This window comes from Chelonia mydas, chromosome 10 (assembly GCF_015237465.2).
Source record: "Chelonia mydas isolate rCheMyd1 chromosome 10, rCheMyd1.pri.v2, whole genome shotgun sequence".
Classification (NCBI taxonomy): Eukaryota; Metazoa; Chordata; order Testudines; family Cheloniidae; genus Chelonia; species Chelonia mydas.
This window is the reverse complement of record NC_051250.2, coordinates 63,223,042-63,241,175: the sequence shown is the minus strand read 5'-3', so window position 1 is coordinate 63,241,175 and position 18,134 is coordinate 63,223,042. Positions and strand designations below refer to the sequence as shown.

The 18,134-nt window shown below is 37.6% G+C and overlaps 1 protein-coding gene and 1 long non-coding RNA gene across 23 annotated transcripts in view; one reads left to right on the top strand and one right to left on the bottom strand.

Moving 5' to 3' along the window:
• LOC114021094 overlaps positions 1-18,134 on the top strand; it is a 205,773-nt gene that overhangs the window by 165,495 nt on the left and 22,144 nt on the right. The gene's annotated exons all lie outside the window — the stretch shown is intronic.
• SEMA6D (semaphorin 6D) overlaps positions 7,243-18,134 on the bottom strand; it is a 274,558-nt gene continuing 263,666 nt past the window's right edge. For 4 of the 21 annotated variants that reach the window (XM_037911092.2, XM_027829092.3, XM_043524591.1 and 1 more), the window contains 7 exons: positions 17,900-18,073; positions 16,925-17,065; positions 16,750-16,827; positions 15,775-15,866; positions 15,373-15,429; positions 13,368-13,535; positions 7,243-10,883 (listed from right to left, as the gene is read on the bottom strand). In XM_037911092.2, the coding sequence (XP_037767020.1) occupies positions 9,580-10,883; positions 13,368-13,535; positions 15,373-15,429; positions 15,775-15,866; positions 16,750-16,827; positions 16,925-17,065; positions 17,900-18,073 (2,014 nt within the window). In that variant the 3' untranslated portion in view covers positions 7,243-9,579. The remainder of the gene's footprint in view (positions 10,884-13,367; positions 13,536-15,372; positions 15,430-15,774; positions 15,867-16,749; positions 16,828-16,924; positions 17,066-17,899; positions 18,074-18,134) is intronic. The other 17 variants (XM_037911094.2, XM_043524593.1, XM_043524594.1 and 14 more) reach the window with 8 other exon arrangements.

The window sequence follows — 18,134 nt, the reverse complement described above, 5'->3', positions numbered from 1 at the left end:
TGTGGCCAGTAAATTGTCCCCCCCAAAAACGAACAGTTTAGTGCATTTGGAAAAATGACTGTGTTGGCAGTAACCTTTTCTCAAGAATTTTTAGTAGATAGAGTTAGAGTCACAATAACATGATAGACTCTAATAGCTTCAGCAGTCTATCATGTCTGTTAGCTACATGCCAATGAGTCCCTCACTATTCACTGAGTCAAAAGACCTTAATGATCCCTTTGCAGCTTTGCTGGTTATTGGAGCAAAAATATGTACATCTTGAAAAAGACTGCGAAATTACACATTAAAAATACTTTGACTTTCATGAACTTCCATTGAACTTCCAAGGTTTAACACACATTGCATAAAATTAATGCTTTTGGCCTCGCACAAACTTATGAAATCTGAAAAAATCCGAGTTCAGGCCAGAGTTCTCAGTGCCAACTTTTGAAACATCTTTAGGTTTGAACAACAACAGCAACAACAAACTGCATAAATTTATTAATATTTAAAAATCTCACCCCTTCCAAAAACCCCACCCACCACAACAATAATAAACTAAAAACCTCTCAAAACAATCCACAGCTTTAAACAATTCAAACAGTTTTTAAATGCATGGGACTTTGTAGGTTGTTGGTTCAAAGCCATCCCTTATCTCTATGTAATGGCTGTTTGGCCTCTGTGATTTTCTTTGGACGGGGGGTGGTTCAATCAGCTTTCCATAGATGGCACGGTTCTGTCCTGTTGCTGGTGGATTGGTGGTTCTCACCACAATTGGCACCCTGATTGATAGTCTCAGTGGAAAGGCCAAGGGTTAAATGTCCAAACGACTGTGGGGATTTTCAGAGACAAAAATGGCAGTTGGGTGCCCAGCTCTTATTGATGGGATGGGCAGCCCCACACTGGACCAAGGAAGGAAAGATTTAACAGTCTGTCCTGTAGGCAGGGCTCATACCAGCTCCACCTTGCAACAGTTACCAGAAATATCAAGCTTGGAAGGAGGGTATAAAAATGGAGAAATCAGGCTTCTAAGGGAGACTGCCCTGAGAGAGGGACTTTGGGTCTGAGAGAGAGAGGACAGGGCGTAGACTGAGCTGCCATGAGCTATTGGCCTTAGGAGCAGCCATGCAGAGGAGAAGGCTTGTACTGGACTTCATCTTGTTCATTTGTTTGTTAATAAAGTCAAATCACAAAAAGGTGTTAGTTTTGACTAGGGCATGCTGAACTGTGGTTTAGAGCAGACGGGAAAGTCTATATAAAAGCTAGTAATATGCTAGATTTCAGTATAAACTGCTGACCTTGTTTGCCAGTGTGGTATTTGCTGCAAGATTTCTTTAGAAGTCAACATCATAAAGCTGTCTACTCTGTCAGCCAATTTAAGATCAAACAATTCCCTCCCCCCCCCAAACTCACATGAGTGGTTTCTAAGTGGTTTTATTCTGAAATGTGACAAACAATATATTTTTGACAATTGATTGTACTTTGACTCTTAGAACTGATTAGAACTGATTCACGGTGGGCACAGCTAAGGACTTTTGAGGTGCATTCTCCTCCTTGTTGTATTCGCATAAATCTCAAAGGAATTAAAGGGAGTTATTTGTTCCTAGGGAGGAGAAAATCCACCTTCGACTAAACATTCCAGCAATGCATATACATAATCAGGAACCTGCAAGGTGTTGTAACACAGAGTAGACACTCAGGATAGTGGAAATGTAATTTTTGAAATCTTTCCAGACTATCAACCCCAATTATGGAGCAGTTCTGAAATTACATGTGACTTCTTCACAGCTTGTACTTTACATAACCTAGATTTTGATCGGTTTCAGAGTAATAGCTGTGTTAGTCTGTATTCGCAAAAAGAAAAGGAGGACTTGTGGCACCTTAGAGACTAACCAATTTATTTGAGCATGAGCTTTCGTGAGCTACAGCTCACTTCATCGGATGCATACTGTGGAAATCGCAGAAGACATTATATACACAGACACCATGAAACAATACCTCCTCCCAGCCCACTCTCCTGCTGGTAATAGCTTATCTAAAGTGATCATCAAGTTGGGCCATTTCCAGCACAAATCCAGGTTTTCTCACCCTCCGCCCTCCCACAAACAAACTCACTCTCTTGCTGGTAATAGCTCATCCAAAGTGACCACTGTCTTCATGTCACTTTATGTGTAGGACTCACATGGAGTTATATTTTAAGGTTGGCTTATGTCCTCTGGGAATTGAACAATGTAGTTCTCTTACAGATGCACACTTCATGCATGTTAAAGAGAATTATTGCCTATTGTTGTAAAACTAATAGTCTATTTCCAAACTTCCCTTAGCCTGCGGAAGAATGGTTCAAAGTAAGTCCTAAAGATGAGGACTTAAACTTAATGAGGAAAAAAAGAACTATTCAATATAAAAGATCTCTCATAAAAATTGGTAAAGCTAACTGATGATTACATTAAACTTTCTTCCAATTAAAGTTCAAAAATGAAAATTTCATGAATGCTCAAGAAGTTTTGATATTTTCCAAAAAGCCTTCAAAGTTCTTAAACTATTCATTTTTGCAAAGAGGAAATTTTGAAAGGTTTTAAAGGTTAAGAGCAGTAATATAATATATGACATTGTAATTAATAGAACTGAAGTCCTCTGCAAAATATTGTACTAAAGAGGATCCTGATTCCACAAACATTTCTGTGTATGTTTAACTTTACTTGTCTGAGTAATCTCACTGAGTTCATGTGTATAAAGTTACGTGCATGTGGGATTGGGGCCCAAGTTGTCAATTCAGTAGATCTAATTTCTCATATTATGTGCTTTCATAGTGAATTTAAAAGTTATGCAAACTTACAGCCATATTCTCTGTGAATGCAAAAGCTCTCACAAAAGGAAGTGCTTGTAAATTCACCCAATCATGGAACAGCAACCGTACCATGTGACTAATTTGACTGTTCATTATTACACAACATAACTTGAATTTAAAATAGTCAGTCAACCCTTAACAAAAAAGTTGAAGCTATTCCTTGAATACATTTGCCCAACAAGTAATTTTGAGGAAATCATGATCTCCTGGCTATTTCATGCACAGTAGGGGAAGTTACATTCATCTAATATATTGGTTGTTGTGACTCACGCACTCAGGTTTACTCTCAATAATTTTACCATATGTGATCAGTAATGTGAGGTAGAGTTGGGAAATGCGTGTGGTCCAAGTGACCCACTTAAAAACCCATCCCTTCTTGTCTTGTCAGGTGATTGTTCCATTTCTATCAGAGGTTGTACATGCTTTAAGAACTGCCATGCAGGTACAGGAACAGAACAATGATCAGTTTAGTTTGGTGTCCTGTTTCTGACCATGGTTAAACTGAAATTCTGGAGATGGTTTTAAACCCTTTAATGCTTTTAAGCCTGATCCTACAAAATGATCCACTAGTGCAGTGGTTCTCAAACTTGTGTCCTGGTGACCCCTTTCAAATAGCAAGCCTCTGAGTGCGACCCCCCTTATAAATTAAAAACACTTTTTTATATATTTAACACCATTATAAATGCTGGATGCAAAGTGGGGTTTGGGGTGGAGGCCAACAGCTCACGACCCTCCCATGTAATAACCTCACGACCCCTTGAGGGGTCCCGACCCACAGTTTGAGAACCCCTACACAAGTGTGACCCTTCATACAGCAATTCCTTTTGCAGGATTGGGATCGTAAGAATGTGCAGTATTCTTGCTGTTTAAATACTCCCTCCCACCCCCCCCATTAAACCTGTCTCCTTGCTGAGCGATAGGGCCATTTCTGACAATAGCCAGGAAAATTTTTTTCTTCTCCTTCTCCTCCTCAAAGTATTACACAAGATGGAGCAACAAAATATATACAAAAAGAAAAGGAGTACTTGTGGCACCTTAGAGACTAACAAACATATTTGAGCATAAGCTTTCGTGCGCATCCGATGAAGTGAGCTGTAGCTAACATGGCTGCTACTCTGAAAAATATATACAGTTCTCCATGGCTTGCGTCAGGAGCACATGTGCCCATCTGTTGGGAAAAATTCAGTACCACCGTAGGAGCCTAGGGGTTTCTCTGACTACACCTGGAGGGCTGCAGACAATAGCATCTATGTTTTGTTGAGCTACGTTAGCTGGATAGCCCAATTATGTGGATCCACTTCCCATTTCAAGAAAGAGTTCACAAAGCATGTCTGACTGTAGGAAAAAGCAAGCAATCAGGCCATAAATCAGGTCATCGTATGAATTCAGAAAGCACTAGTAAAATCATGGCTTCCAATAAATTTCATTTCAGGCAGAGCAGAAACATCCATCAGTATATGGTTCAGGACAGATTATAGTTTCAGATGTGTGGAAGCACAATGCAGTATGTTTCAAAAAATTCACAAAGGCGTTTGCATGCAGGCAGCAATGTGTGGCAGACAGTGAAAATAGACTTTGGCCCTCCAAGCTGGCAGGTGTTCACGATTTTTTAGAGTAAAAATTCACCTAGTAAAGTGAAAGCTAACAAAAAGCAGTTCAAGGGGTTTTAGACTTTTTGTTTTCTTGCTTCCTTTTTTTAATATGAATTTTGAACTGCGCAACAAACTCGGTTGCTCTTCTGGCAATACCTCTTATACTTACAGTTCACATGCCAGTTGAACACCAGATGCTGTGTTTATGAGGCTAGTGGGTCTTGATTAATTTAAAGATATTTTTCCATCCGATGTAATTTGCATATACTTGGGAAACTACTGCATATCCCTCCCAGGTTCCCCTAACCTTTCCAAGGATAGTGCCCTTCAGTGGGATTTCCTTTTCCCTTTATTTACTTGCAAGAAGTAAATAAGGCCTGCAGGGCCCAGAATGGGAGGTGAAGGAAAAGGTAAAACTCCATAAAGGGAAAACTTGATTCAAATACGGAAACTTGACATACTCAATAGAATACTTTGATCTGAGGATCTCAAAGCATTATGTAGACGTTAAGCTGATTAAGCCCACTTGCCCAAGGTCGCAGAGTGAATCAGTGGCAAATATGGGATTAGGACAGACGAGTCCTGACTCCCCATCACCTACCCTAACTCTAAACCACATTATGTGAATGGTTTTTAACAAGATGTAATTTTTTGACAGCCTTAAAATTGCACCAAATTTTGCTTAATGTAGTTACTTGGTATTTTCACAAATTGTCTCTCTCTTCCAACCATCCCATTGTCATGTGAACGTAGCCTTATTTTCTGCATTTGATTTTTTTTTTAAAACCCTACGTTTTTCTTTTATTGGGAAAGAGGGACATAAAGGAGAGCAGGACCCTTTTTCTTTCCTGGTTGCTCCCATATGAGGGAAGATGGATAAACTTGCTGGGCCTCTCCTCCACACTGAGCCCCCAGAGTAAACTTTTAATACTTGGACACATGCTTCCCTCAGTCAGTGCCAAATCCACCTAGTTCACTTTCTGAGCAAAACATCTTTTGCCTTTCAGCTTCAATACCTACATGTATAATTTTTATTTCAAGTCAAATTGCACTCTAGACACTTAACCTCCCTACCCTCCCCCCAAAACAAAAAACCCCAACAATTCAATGTCAAGATAAGCCCTCCTGGTTATTCAATTCCCTTCCAGGATAGAGAACCTATCTACAACTGCTTTGTCTTTGCTGCTAAAAGACAAAGTAACTGAATCTGCAGCTGCAGTATACTTTGATCTGGCTCTGATGTGCTGGATTCTCTTTTGATAGTGGAACTTTTTCCTTTAATGATGAAGTTTTGAAAGGATCCTTTTCTTGTATCCCAATTTTCTAATTTTGGTGCTGAATTAAAGCATTTTCACAGGCTTGTATGGTAGGTTTTGTCAGTTATGGCATCTAGGACAGAGTGTCCATATTGATGAAATACTGTATAGTATACTACCAAGTGAAATATTACTCTGGGAAATCTGGAAAGATTCAATATAAAAAAATATGTGGAATATGGTGATGGAAGGCTTGGGGATAGAATAAACAAAACTATTTTGGGAACAAAAACATCCCACTGTGTGGAACTAAATGTATTTTACGTGCTGAGTCAATAATTCTTTGTAATCTTATACCGTTATTGTCTGAGAATTACTCAATTTCAAAACATAAGGAACAAGTTTGAATATATTTACTGTCATTTTTGTCTTGTGTGTAGTTATTTTTACAATGGAAAAATGTAGTTACTTTGAGTAAACGAGGAAAATGAAGTTATATATTAAATACAGATTTTAAATGTGCATTAGATAAAACAATCCATAAATCTAAATTTGTTTTAGGTCTAGAATACATACATTGGTTATCAGGCTTTCATCCTGTATTTTTTTTTAGCCAAAAATGTGTTTAAAAATTTTAAAAATGCTTTTAGTAAAACTACTTTTAGGTGCCACTCTCTTGGTATAACTTGTCAAGTAATTTCAGGTTATTGATGATTTGAAAAGAAAATCATAGTAAACCATTTTTGTTTATCACTTAAAAGCAAATTTTGTTAAAAGAATGTTGAACATTTGCTTTATGAAATTGCCGGGCTTATTTTTAAATTAACCATGATGTTGGCACATATTAACTATACTCAACTGTATGGTTTAAAGTACATGCATTGTGTATAGTTCTGCTATGTTTCATTACTAGTTCCAAATCCAAACAGCAGCAAAAACTGTACTTTTTAAGCATTGGTTACTTAGGGAAGTGCCAATACTTGATTAAGTTTAAGTTTCAAAATAGCTTTGCTGGAAATTGTGAACGTTAATTATCTATATTATAGAGAGGAAAACTGTCCACCTTAATAGTGTGCTGTATTTGTGTAAGGGATGGAACACAGAAGGGTTACTAGACACTAGAGAGATTTACAGGAAGCAAATCTGCCAACTGTAAGCCTGAAATCAAGTTACAGTACAGATTTCAGAGGGGAGTGTTGCGTGTTTTTTAAATTAAAATGCATCTGTGTAATGAATCATATGGACTAATCTGACACAGTATTACATTTTCCCTCTATACGCCAGTTGTTTTGATGTTTTATTTTTAACTCAGGAGTCTAACAGTTGTCTGCACAAGGCTCTCAAGAGCCTTCATGTCAGCTTTAGACTGTTATGAAAACGGAAGTACACCTGTGTGCCATGCGATCGGTCTTTTGCAATCTGCATGATACCCAACACTGCTGATGAGGGGATGTGTCTGTGGTTTCTTAATGAAGCTATTAAAAGCATGCAGAGTTTTTCCTTCTTTTCAATCAAAAGGACAATACATTTTATAAATATAGTCAATAACAAAAAAGTCAGACATTCAGTAGATTCGAATATTTTATTTTGACTTTACATGCAGTGTTAAAAACCCAAAGAACGTATTATTTACACATCCACAATACAAGTTTACAAGATATCTATACATGTTAAAGTACTCTGTAGTATAGAGCAGCTTCATTTTTAGGGTTACTTTTTATGCCGTACCATTAAAAAAGATACAATCTGCGTTTACCTTTGCACAAATGGATAAAGCATCTTTTGTATTATTAAATTAACAGAATGACTAGGGTGAATGTTAGAAATTTCAACATAAATACTGATAGAACTCACATTACCATCTACAAGGCAGCACAATGTTACAGAAAGTTATCAGGGTTCATATCAGGTTCATATACATTTATGTTTTGGTTTCACACAAGTCTGTATTAATATTTGTGAAGCGAATTCAAATCAGTTTTTGTCATTTGCTGAGTAGATTTTGCTTTTTAATTGTTATTAATCTGTAGTGTTTTAGTTGCGAGACTGAAATGTTTAAGAAAAGAGATCACAGGATTTTGGATCCAGAGGTCTCAGGAAATAAAAGTTCCTTGCCAAAAACAGCCTTAAAGCAAAGAGGAAAATAAAAAAGGAATAATTTTTATTCTTTATTCTATGTTCTGTAACAGTTATCTAGTTTTCAGACTAACCTTTTCTCCTCCTCCGATATGTAATATAAATCTTCATTGTCTCAGAAACTGACTGAAGTTATCTGTCCTGCTAATTGAGTATTCCTCTGCCATGGTTATTTCTACGGTTATGTTCAATAAACAATGTGGTAGTGTGTAGTTTGCAAGCTAAAACAGCCATCTGTGTTGAACATCAGCTGCAAGTGGATACTGTAAAACCTAGTAAATGGCTTACACAACTTTAGCAGGTGTTCCATTACCCTAGAAACCTTATTTGATTTCACATTATAACTGATCAGTGGAATGCTTATCATGGCAAGGTGATTTAATATTGCTGTCTTCTTGAATTGCAGACTGCCTTTATTTACCACTAATTACTCTTGCTTTTTATCTTTTTTTGGGTGTTTGTTAAAAGAATTACAACTGGCACTGAGGAAATATGTGCTATATGGAGGACACTTGACAGATTCTTAGTACTTTTATCATTCGCGTGAATAAGGCACAAAATGCACAAATTCAGGTAAACTCACACATAATATTTACAGAATATCGTCATTACCTGCATGACTTTGGAGAAAATACTTACATTACACAACATAAACAAATTGATTGCACTACAGTTGAGTTTTCACAGACGGCTTCTGCCAGGCCAATTAGCGCTTCTTCCTTGAGATTAACAAAGGTCTATCAGAGTGTAGGATGTTATTAAATGCAACAAAAAGGTAACTTTATTACACAGGCATTGCCTAGTGTGTTCTACATTATTAGCTGCCTTCAATGAAAACTACAGGGGCTCAAATTCACAGTGGCCAGGTACTGAATGGAGGAACTGTGGAAGTACAGTGAGACTCCCCACATCCCATCCCAAAACACTAGATTTGAAATGTACAGATCTGAATCGATAGCAGCATAATAAAGTTATTTTAGAATTAACACACTTGTATTCTTTCATTGGATTACTAATTCAGCAATGTATATAATCTGGAACGCTGACTGAGATGCACAGTTCCTCTCTAGCTGTCTCCAAACTGAACCCAATGAACTGCAGAAGGAAGAGAGTCATTTATTTGTTCAATAATGATCAATGTAAACAATTCCACAGCAGAAAAGATGCGATGGCAATCTACATACAATCTAGTGTGTACAATACACACGCACATACACACACACACAGAGCTTTATCTGTGGCATAAACAAAATGCCAAACATGGAAACAAACAATGCTACTGTTGGGCCAGAGACTGAATTTCAGCAAATTGCTTATTAACCCAGATATTCATTGAGACATTACCATTTTCTGACATTTGTGCAAGAGGCAAGGTGAATGCATACATACTAAAATGTTCACATTTAATGGGAAGACCACGCATAACGGCAGTCTAAAATGGAACCCATTTTCAAGTAATTGCTTACAGATTTTTCCAAGTACTTTATCAGCTAGTTAGAACAGTAAAGTAGCCCCCATTCCCATTGTGCTACATGTCTCCTTAGCTCCAAACAAAAGAAATGTAATGACCAGCACCTTCCTTTGTTTATTTTAGCAAGTCTTGCTGTAGCAATGTGTGGCAAGACACAGATGTTGCTGAAGTAAAGACAGTTTCTTTGGCCACTTTGTTCTCTTTAATTACAAGCAAGTCTCCATCTTATGTCTCTCCCACAACATCATCCCACAACCTGTACAGGTCAATACCACACTCTAATAAAATATACAAGCCCTAGTAGCTGTATTTGTTCAGTGGTCTGACTGAAGTTGTTTGAGGAACGAATGAGGGTTTTGGTGGCACGTCAGGTTTTATGGATGGTGTCCTCTTTATCCCTGTACGAGGAAGGGTTCCATTGCTTGTGTAACTGCTTTGTCTGGATAAAGAAGGCTGTAGGTGAACGCTGACCGGTGTTCCTTGCATGTAGTCCATCTTTGTGCCTGTAGCAGGAGGCATGTATCCCCCACGGGTAATACTAGGCTGTCTGGATAACAAAACACCATTTGGTGAGTTTAAGTTTTTAGGAAGGGCAGATATTGAATGCCTTTGTGAAGAATTTTTGTGATAGCCCCTTTGTCTGTCTAAAGAAGTCATTGGTACTGCTGGGGTAGTAGGGACGTCCACCCGTTTTGTTGGACTATTTCTTGGAAGCGTAGATGGAGGGGAGTATAAAGATGCCTCCCTGTTAGGAACTTTAGGTGGAATCTCAGACATATTTCCCATTGGATCCAGCATTAAAGTCTGGTGAGCCACTTGAATGTCTCCCATAATTGATTTGGGATTATTAGGAGTTTCGTTTAAATGTTTCAGAAAATCGTTCAGGGTATTCCTGGAATCAACAGATCGCCTGTGGTCTTTTTTGCTTGACGGTTTTGTAAGTGGGTGATCAATATTTTGCATCTTTTTGTCTGCTTTATGTGCGTTAGAATTTGAGAAAGATGTGTTGTAGTCATGGGTAGCATTGGGAAGAACAATAGCACTGGGAATATGTCCATGACTTAATGGAGAATGGGGTGGGGGACTAGAAGGAAAAAATTGAGGACTTTTTAGAGGGGTTTCTTTTCTTGAAGCATTGAGGTTGCTATGTGCCTTGTCTGACTGACTCTTCATCACCTGCAGTGTCTTTTGCTGCAGTACGGGGGTGGATTCTGGAGTAGGAAGTGCAGCTAATTCTGGAGGCTGGCCTCTGTGATCCATTATCATGGATTTTGTATCACCATTCGGTGGCAGTTCTTTTCTGCTACTCAACAGATTTGTGTACAGTTTAGGCGAGTCAATGTTTTGCTGATATTCCTTGACAGGACTATCAAATAACCCATTCAGTTTAGCAAAACTTCCACTGGAGTCTGTACAGGACTGAGCTGATTCTGCATCTTTGTGTATTTTTCTGGATTTCCGTACAAATATATCTCGGTAACAGTAAACTGCCACTCCTGCAAGGAAGGCTCCCAGGACAAAAGCAGCAAAGACACAAGTGATCAGGACGTTCATGTGTACCATTTGGTTGGAATCTCCTGACTGTACTTCCCACCTTACACCTGCAACAAACATACGTGATACATTAAAATAACATAGGTCACACACACAGTCCAAAACAAAGGCAGCCAGCTTGGGTGAAGGACAAGGATATATAATTAGATGACTGTTTAAGCTAGACTAGTAGTAACGTAATTTGTCTGGATTCTATCCTCCATCACATTGCAGAGTGTAAAGTTTTAAAATAAAAGTTACTATGCTAGTATTGAGCAGCACAAATGTAGACTTTGCATTTCATTTGCGAATGAGAAAAGCTTGCTAGTGTTCCATTACCCAAATTACATTTAGTTACAGACTGTACTGGTCTAGTGTCTAGCCTTGTCCCCAAATATCCTTTAAGGCTCACAAATAGTTGTTTGTATGTTATTAACAATTTCTGCTGGAAAATTAGGGTTAAAAGGTGCTACTCTGCTAGACTGCAATTAATAACTCATGGAGGAATTTTTCTCTCAAGTTCCTGCCCAACTCATAAATCAAAAGAGAGAGGATTATGCAAATGTTATGTAAAACTGAATAATGTACATACTGTGGTGTTATAAACATGTTAATACTGTGCAAAACACATGAACTAATACATTCATATTCTGCTATCTTTAGAGTACCATACTCTGCATGATTATTTACTTATATTTTTTACAATTCAAGATTACACTATTTTATACAGGTATTTTACTGTTTTTTCTTATTTACTCAGTAATGAGCATTCCAAACTCCATATCATTTAAGATACATGGTTAATAAAAAGTATTAGAGTTTGTTAAAAATCTAAAAGAAGAATGAATATTGGATTAGTTTGTAATTCACATATTATCACAGTGTCTCTTAGTTTTTTGGGTTTTTGTTTTTAAAGCAACCACAGACATCTTGCAATTAAGACAATGTTAGATTTTAAAGGTAATTCTGTTAACTATACCAGGAGAAGTTAAAATAAAGAAGAGCTGAGATTATAGGAATATACTGATTTTTGTTAGAGGCAAGGCCTTTGAACAGTGTTAATGTTCAGGGTTATAGGTTTTAATGGGTGTTGTGCAGAAGAGGAAAGGGAAGAGGAGGAAAGGTTCACTAATAGAAATGTCACAGAATGTGAATAAGAAACAAGAGCAAATTAGGACAAAAATGTATTGACTTAAAGCAAATAAAACTGAAACAAATTAAAATTACAAATGCACTGCTATAATGGCTGATAGGAAACCTGATATATTTTGGTGACTTGTAGAACTGAGGCTCTTCCCTTCGCTTGTGACTTTCATTAAATACAGAATTGTGCAAACATGTCTGTCACCAGGATAATGTATGTACCAATAAAAGTCTCTCATGAAGTTTTGGCTGTTGTTGATTGTCATACTGTTTTGCCAATCCGAAACCTTTGTTTCTGTAACAGCCTATGCAATGTTTCACATGATTGAAAGGAGGAAAGGCAACAGAAGATGAATTGTATGTAATCTGTAAAATCAGACTTCACATGTTATTTTAGTTTTCAGAAAAGCAGAGTGTGTGTATTGGGAGACTCTACACAGCTATCTGAGTGCAAGCACCCAGCTCCTCTCTCCAAAGTATAATTTCAGAGGATTGAATATCAAACCTGACCCTGTGTTCTTTGCAAACCCACTGAACTGAATGAGAGTTTTGGGTGTTCAACGAGTACAACATTGGACCTCATCTGAGTAGTTTTGTCCACATACACATGGGCTGTTCCTTTGCACTTTTGAATTTGTCTTTAAACATTAGCTAATATACCAAGGCCCTGTCTGTTTGGCTGAGAGGACCAGCAGTCTCATTCAAGCTCTAGAACTACTGCTGTTCTGTAACCCATAGACAGGGGGAAATAACAGATTTTTCGGTTTACTGGCCATTCTAAAAAATTGTTTTGCGTCAAACTGAAATGAAAATTTGTCAAAATTTTTGGTAAACCAAAAGTAAAAGAAAAAGTTTTGTTTTACATTGATCAAAAAGTTTTGTTTAATTTGAGCATTTTAAAACACTTTAAAAACCTTTTAAAAATACACTTGAAGTAAATTTCGCAGCACAAAGGTGTTTCAAATTGAAAAATCAAAATGTTTCATTTCAAAAATGTTGAAACAAAAGTTTTGCTTTTTTCAGATTTTTTGTTTTATTTAACCACAACAAAAAATCAATGTGCATTTGTAAAATATTTCAGGTGACCTGAATCTGCTTCTTTTAGCAAAAGTTTCAGGTGAAAAATTTCACCCAGCTCTAGTAACCAACCACCTGACGGGCAGGTTACTTGTAAGACTTGAATTTACATTTGCTATGCATCCAGAATTCCTGCTGACATCAGCTGGAGTTTTGCAAATGATGAACATCACTTTGCCTACACGCGCCAAATGGGCAAGAGAACCATGATTGCACCTTCTGTATATTCACAGGAAATAGTATAAACATAACAGTCCCAGCATTTTCAAAATTCTAATTGTACCCTATCAGGTTTCCATTCAGCTGTAATGTATTCCCTGGTAAGGCCTTACCCTTTGGGACACCTGATAATGGATCAGAATAATCAGAAGTGTTTGGGTCATCTTGAACTACAAATTTCCGAGAGCCAGTCACTTTAGGTTTCCAGGAACCAATCACTTTAGGTGATATAACTGGGATACTTGCCATTGTGGTAATAGAAGCTGAGGATAACTCCATGTCTGTGGTGGCAAACAGATTTTTATTAATGTGTATTACAAACAGGCTTTCCTCACTGTTTTTTGGTATTTCTAAATTATAGCTGGAGAAGGCATTTAATGGGAGTTACATGTTAGGGCCATATATGATCTACACTTCACAGAAGTACACAGGGCTGCCGAAAATCAGATTAAAAATACAAATTATACATTAAATAACATTACAGCTATTATTCAAAAGCCAGGAAAGTCAAATGGAAGGAAGTGTGGAAGTTATCGTAAGCAACTGAAGGAGGGGGAAAGCACAACTTATTCTACTTTATTGCTGTATTGTTTACTTTTAGACAAGCTGTTTCAATGTATTTCACTGTCTTTTAAAAATCTCTGAAAAAGATGTTTATTAGTGACCTTGTAAGAGGCCAAAATAGTAAATATTCCTGAGAGACCAGATCAGCTCTGTTAGAACTGTTACAATCACCAGGAACTGATGTAGTTAGGCACCGTTGGGAGATAAGACACATATTTTTACCCCTTATATTGTAATGGTTCCTAAGGAACTATGCTGCTAGAGCCTTCTTAGTAATGAATTGAGTGTATAAAGTCATTCTGGCCTCTGTGGTAATGCCCATGAGCAGCAAACCTATTGAACCTAATAGTCTACACTGAGCCTACTTTTCAGGTGCACATCCCTGATTGGTTTGCACAGGACTAGGCAGATTTATAGCCATGTGTGCCTGCAACTGGGGATTTGCCTGAGAAAAGTAACCACTCACATATATGTTAATTCAGGGCGCAAAAATCAGGTTCATTATGTGTGCAGTCTAAAAAATCCGACTGAAAGTTGAATCGATGAAGTAAACTTTCATGCAAGTAAGGCAGCACGTTCAAATAATATGGCTGTCATTTCCCCCCCAAATGTATGCCCTAAATTATATTATGGGCACATAAATCTGCAAAGTGTGTGTTTGTTTATCAAACACAGCCCCCTTGTTGAGATACAGACGTGCAAATACCATCAGAAACCACACTGTTGTTGCATTCCCATAACTTAAACAGCCCAACAGATTTCCTTCAGATTTGGCCAACAGGAATGCCCCCTAGGGCTGAAACCCAGAGACCAAGTTTCAGTCTGGACTGAACCCTCGAAAATAAGGGCTTGATCGTGCTCCTTTTGAAATCGATAAAGGTTTTACTATTGAGTTCAACAGAGCAACATTGGCTCCTATATTCCTGGAAAATGGGGATTTGCAATGAAAATGCTGTGAAAAAATGTTGAAAGGAGTAAAGGGTATGAAGGCCCTAGGACAACACTGCACCAAAGGTCTCTAGTCCAGCATTGGTTTGCTATAGCCCGTGTTCTGCTATGCCCTTGGTGAGATTAAATGATTAACATTAGCATAAGTATTTAAACATTTCCAAAACATAGAAATACACATTTTAGAAAATGTGTATTTGCTTGATAAGATTGGTGGTGAGGGGGGAGAAGGGGGAGGAAAAAAAAGGAAGATGATGAGATTTTTGCCATCCATCTATTAGAGATGACCAAGAGGGGCATTCACAAATGTATGGGGGGTGGGGGTAAAGCTGAGTGGACTTTCGTGCAGTGAAGATGTCATCTATGTTAATCAGGCTCTTTAATAAAGGATGTATCTCAATAAATAATGAGCTGTTAACATGCGGCTACACAAGGTGAAGAGCTGAGCCACAAGAGTCCAGCTAGCTTTACTATCAGTGGGGACATGAGTAAAAGCACAAAAATGAAGGCTTGCCACCTGCGCAAAAGGAAGGGAAAAAAGGGCTGAAAATGCTGAACTGAAGGAAAGAAAAGGTCATTAATTCAAAAAAATTAAAAAAAACTAACCAGATGTTGGGTCGCCAAATATTTTGTAATCTGGTGTAGTTGTAGTAGGCAAAATTTCTAAAAGAATTAAAGGAACAAGTAATCAGTGAAAAGTAACCAAAAGAAAGCAAAAGATTTTAAGACCTGAGTAACTGAAAATAAAAAAGGAAATACGATCTGTTACCAAAAAAGGGAAATTGTTCAGTACCTTAGAGCTCTCTGGAGTCAATAGCAAAGTGAGGGAAGGAGAGGGGGAGAGGTAAAACATCTCTGCCACCCCCCGCCGGAGTAGCTTAGCTTTGTGACTGTTCGTGGTAACACTAGATGGTGCGTGCAAGGTGTCACTGAACAGCTCATCATAAATTTAACATCCACAAACTACTGTTGACACATTATAAATTAGCAGCAGTGACTGTGTCTTACCATGGCAGTCCCCAAGCTGTCCTGTATTGCCGTATTCTACATCTTGCTCATATCCTCCAGTGCTGTGGTTGTATGAAACAAACAAAGAGAACCTGCAATTAATAGCATTAATAAGGAAAAGAATGATTTTCTTCTGAAAGCATAAACCAGACACACATTTGTTCAGCAAACTTATGGGAAAGGGGAGTTGTACAGTAGATGATAGCAGAAAGACTGTATATTAAATATAAAAATTATGTGAAGGCTTTAAATTTTTAAGCACTTACACCAAGAAATAAATCAAGTTCTCACACTAATAAATTTATGTATAGTGCAACCATTCTTGTTTGCTGGTAGATCCATGCAACTCCAACTATATCAACTGGAGTTGTGCATGCCTATCTAAGGGTAATATTGGACCCATTATAAATATCACATTACAATTGCTAATGCGATGTGCTCCATGAGCCGGATTCTGCAAAATGCCATTGGAAAGGTATAGACTGGCTGTGGAAAAGTCTTACAAGTTTTCTGCTAAAAAAAAATTTATTTTTTTCACTGTTGTAAAAATCAAGTGAGCAAATTTCACTCAAACAGTCCAAAAAATTGAGACAAACAGAGAAAACTTAGGCTGTAGGAGACTTTTCCCCATGTAGTTATGAGCCTGTGAAAATAGATAGATTGTTGTAGTCTCCTGGGAGTGAGTAACTAGAATATTGTAATCTCTTTGCTAAACTGATTAATTTGTCTGCGTCATGCTCCAGGTAGCCCTCCCTATAGGTCTGATTGTAAAGGTAAAACACACATTGAGATCAAAGTCCTTCCCTATGTAAAGACTATAGAATTCGACCAGAATTTAGCATTCTGGTTTTTTACATATACTAAGAGAAATGTTTTATTTTTAGAGCATTAAAAAAAGGAGATTTAGTGAATGAGTGTATGCACATATATAACCTACTGTAGATACATTGGGCTGATTTTAAAAATAACACTTACAACATGCCAGGTTTCACTCTTCCGCATGCCCCCTGGTCTAGCCAGCCACAGTAGGGGTCTCGTGAAGCAATACAAGACCTGTACAAGATCAAACCAGAGAAAATAATGTCTTTCGTCCATTACCAGAGATTTCTGTGCCTTTAATTTATCGGAGAGTTGAGGAATGTAGGCTTACTTTTTACATGATCCATGATGCTCACAGCGACTGAGGGGAATTCTAATAACACAACTGGAGAATGCCACAAATATAGCATGGTGTTCTTTATCCAACTGAAGGGAAATGACTTTTCTGTCTTCTTCACTCTCTGCATTACACCTGTTTGGTAAAAGTCATTTGAAACAGTTATTGATATAAACCAGAGTATCTTGTGTAAAGCTCACACTGGAAACATTTTTGATTTGTCAGTCAATTACAGCTGTATAGGAACTGAAAACTGTATGCTCAACAATTACTATTGCTTGGACATTGCAATGATGAATGCTGTAGAAATGCCTACACATCTGTGTAATTTAATCTACTTTTAGGGTGATCCCCATACAACCTAAGTATTACCAGAGCTGTTTTTTGGCCCCAGCTCTGCAGCTGGGTGACAAGTTCTGTGATTCAGGTTGGAAAACTCCAAACTCACTAGCTTTGTGATCTCACTGTGTCTCATACATCTGTCATAGAGAAGACTCTCAAAATCTGTGCTGGGTCCATTTGGATTTTAAACGGAACACTTCACATGGCCCTACCCAAATTCTTTGCTTACAGAACAAACAATCTTTATTTCATTAGTGATTATTTTATTTATCACTGAACACTTTGAAATTCTTTAAAGGAATTCCTTAGCTAAGGTAACAGTATATGGTGTTTGGTATCTAGAAGAAATTGCATCAATGACTTAACAGACATGGAATTAAAATGCTCTCTGCTACCCACAAAATGTTATGTACTAAAATTTTCAGGTTATTCAGCAGCATATCTGCTCCATAAACAGTGGGAAATGACAAACAGAGTAAGGATCTTGGTGAGAAAGTGTTTACAAAAAAAAAAAATTAAGAAAAAACACCACTACTTGTTAGGCCACGAGAAGAAAATGACTAGGTGAGAAACACTCTGGAATATTTTTGGTATTCTGGAGAGCAGTTCTTGTAAAATAATACCTACTTTGCATGATTATAAGCATCAATCTCTTCCAGTAATACGCTGTCATTCAAAGAAAAAGATCTGGTCTTTGCCAAGATCTTAAGTACCACTCCTGCTTCAGAGCCAACAAATATGACTGTGTAGTTTTGGTAGGGTCCAGCGGAATGGTCTACAGCAACTGCAGTCAACCTATATCTACCAAAAACCGAAACGCACATAGTTATTCAAAAGAATATTTCTTTTTTTAATGTACAGA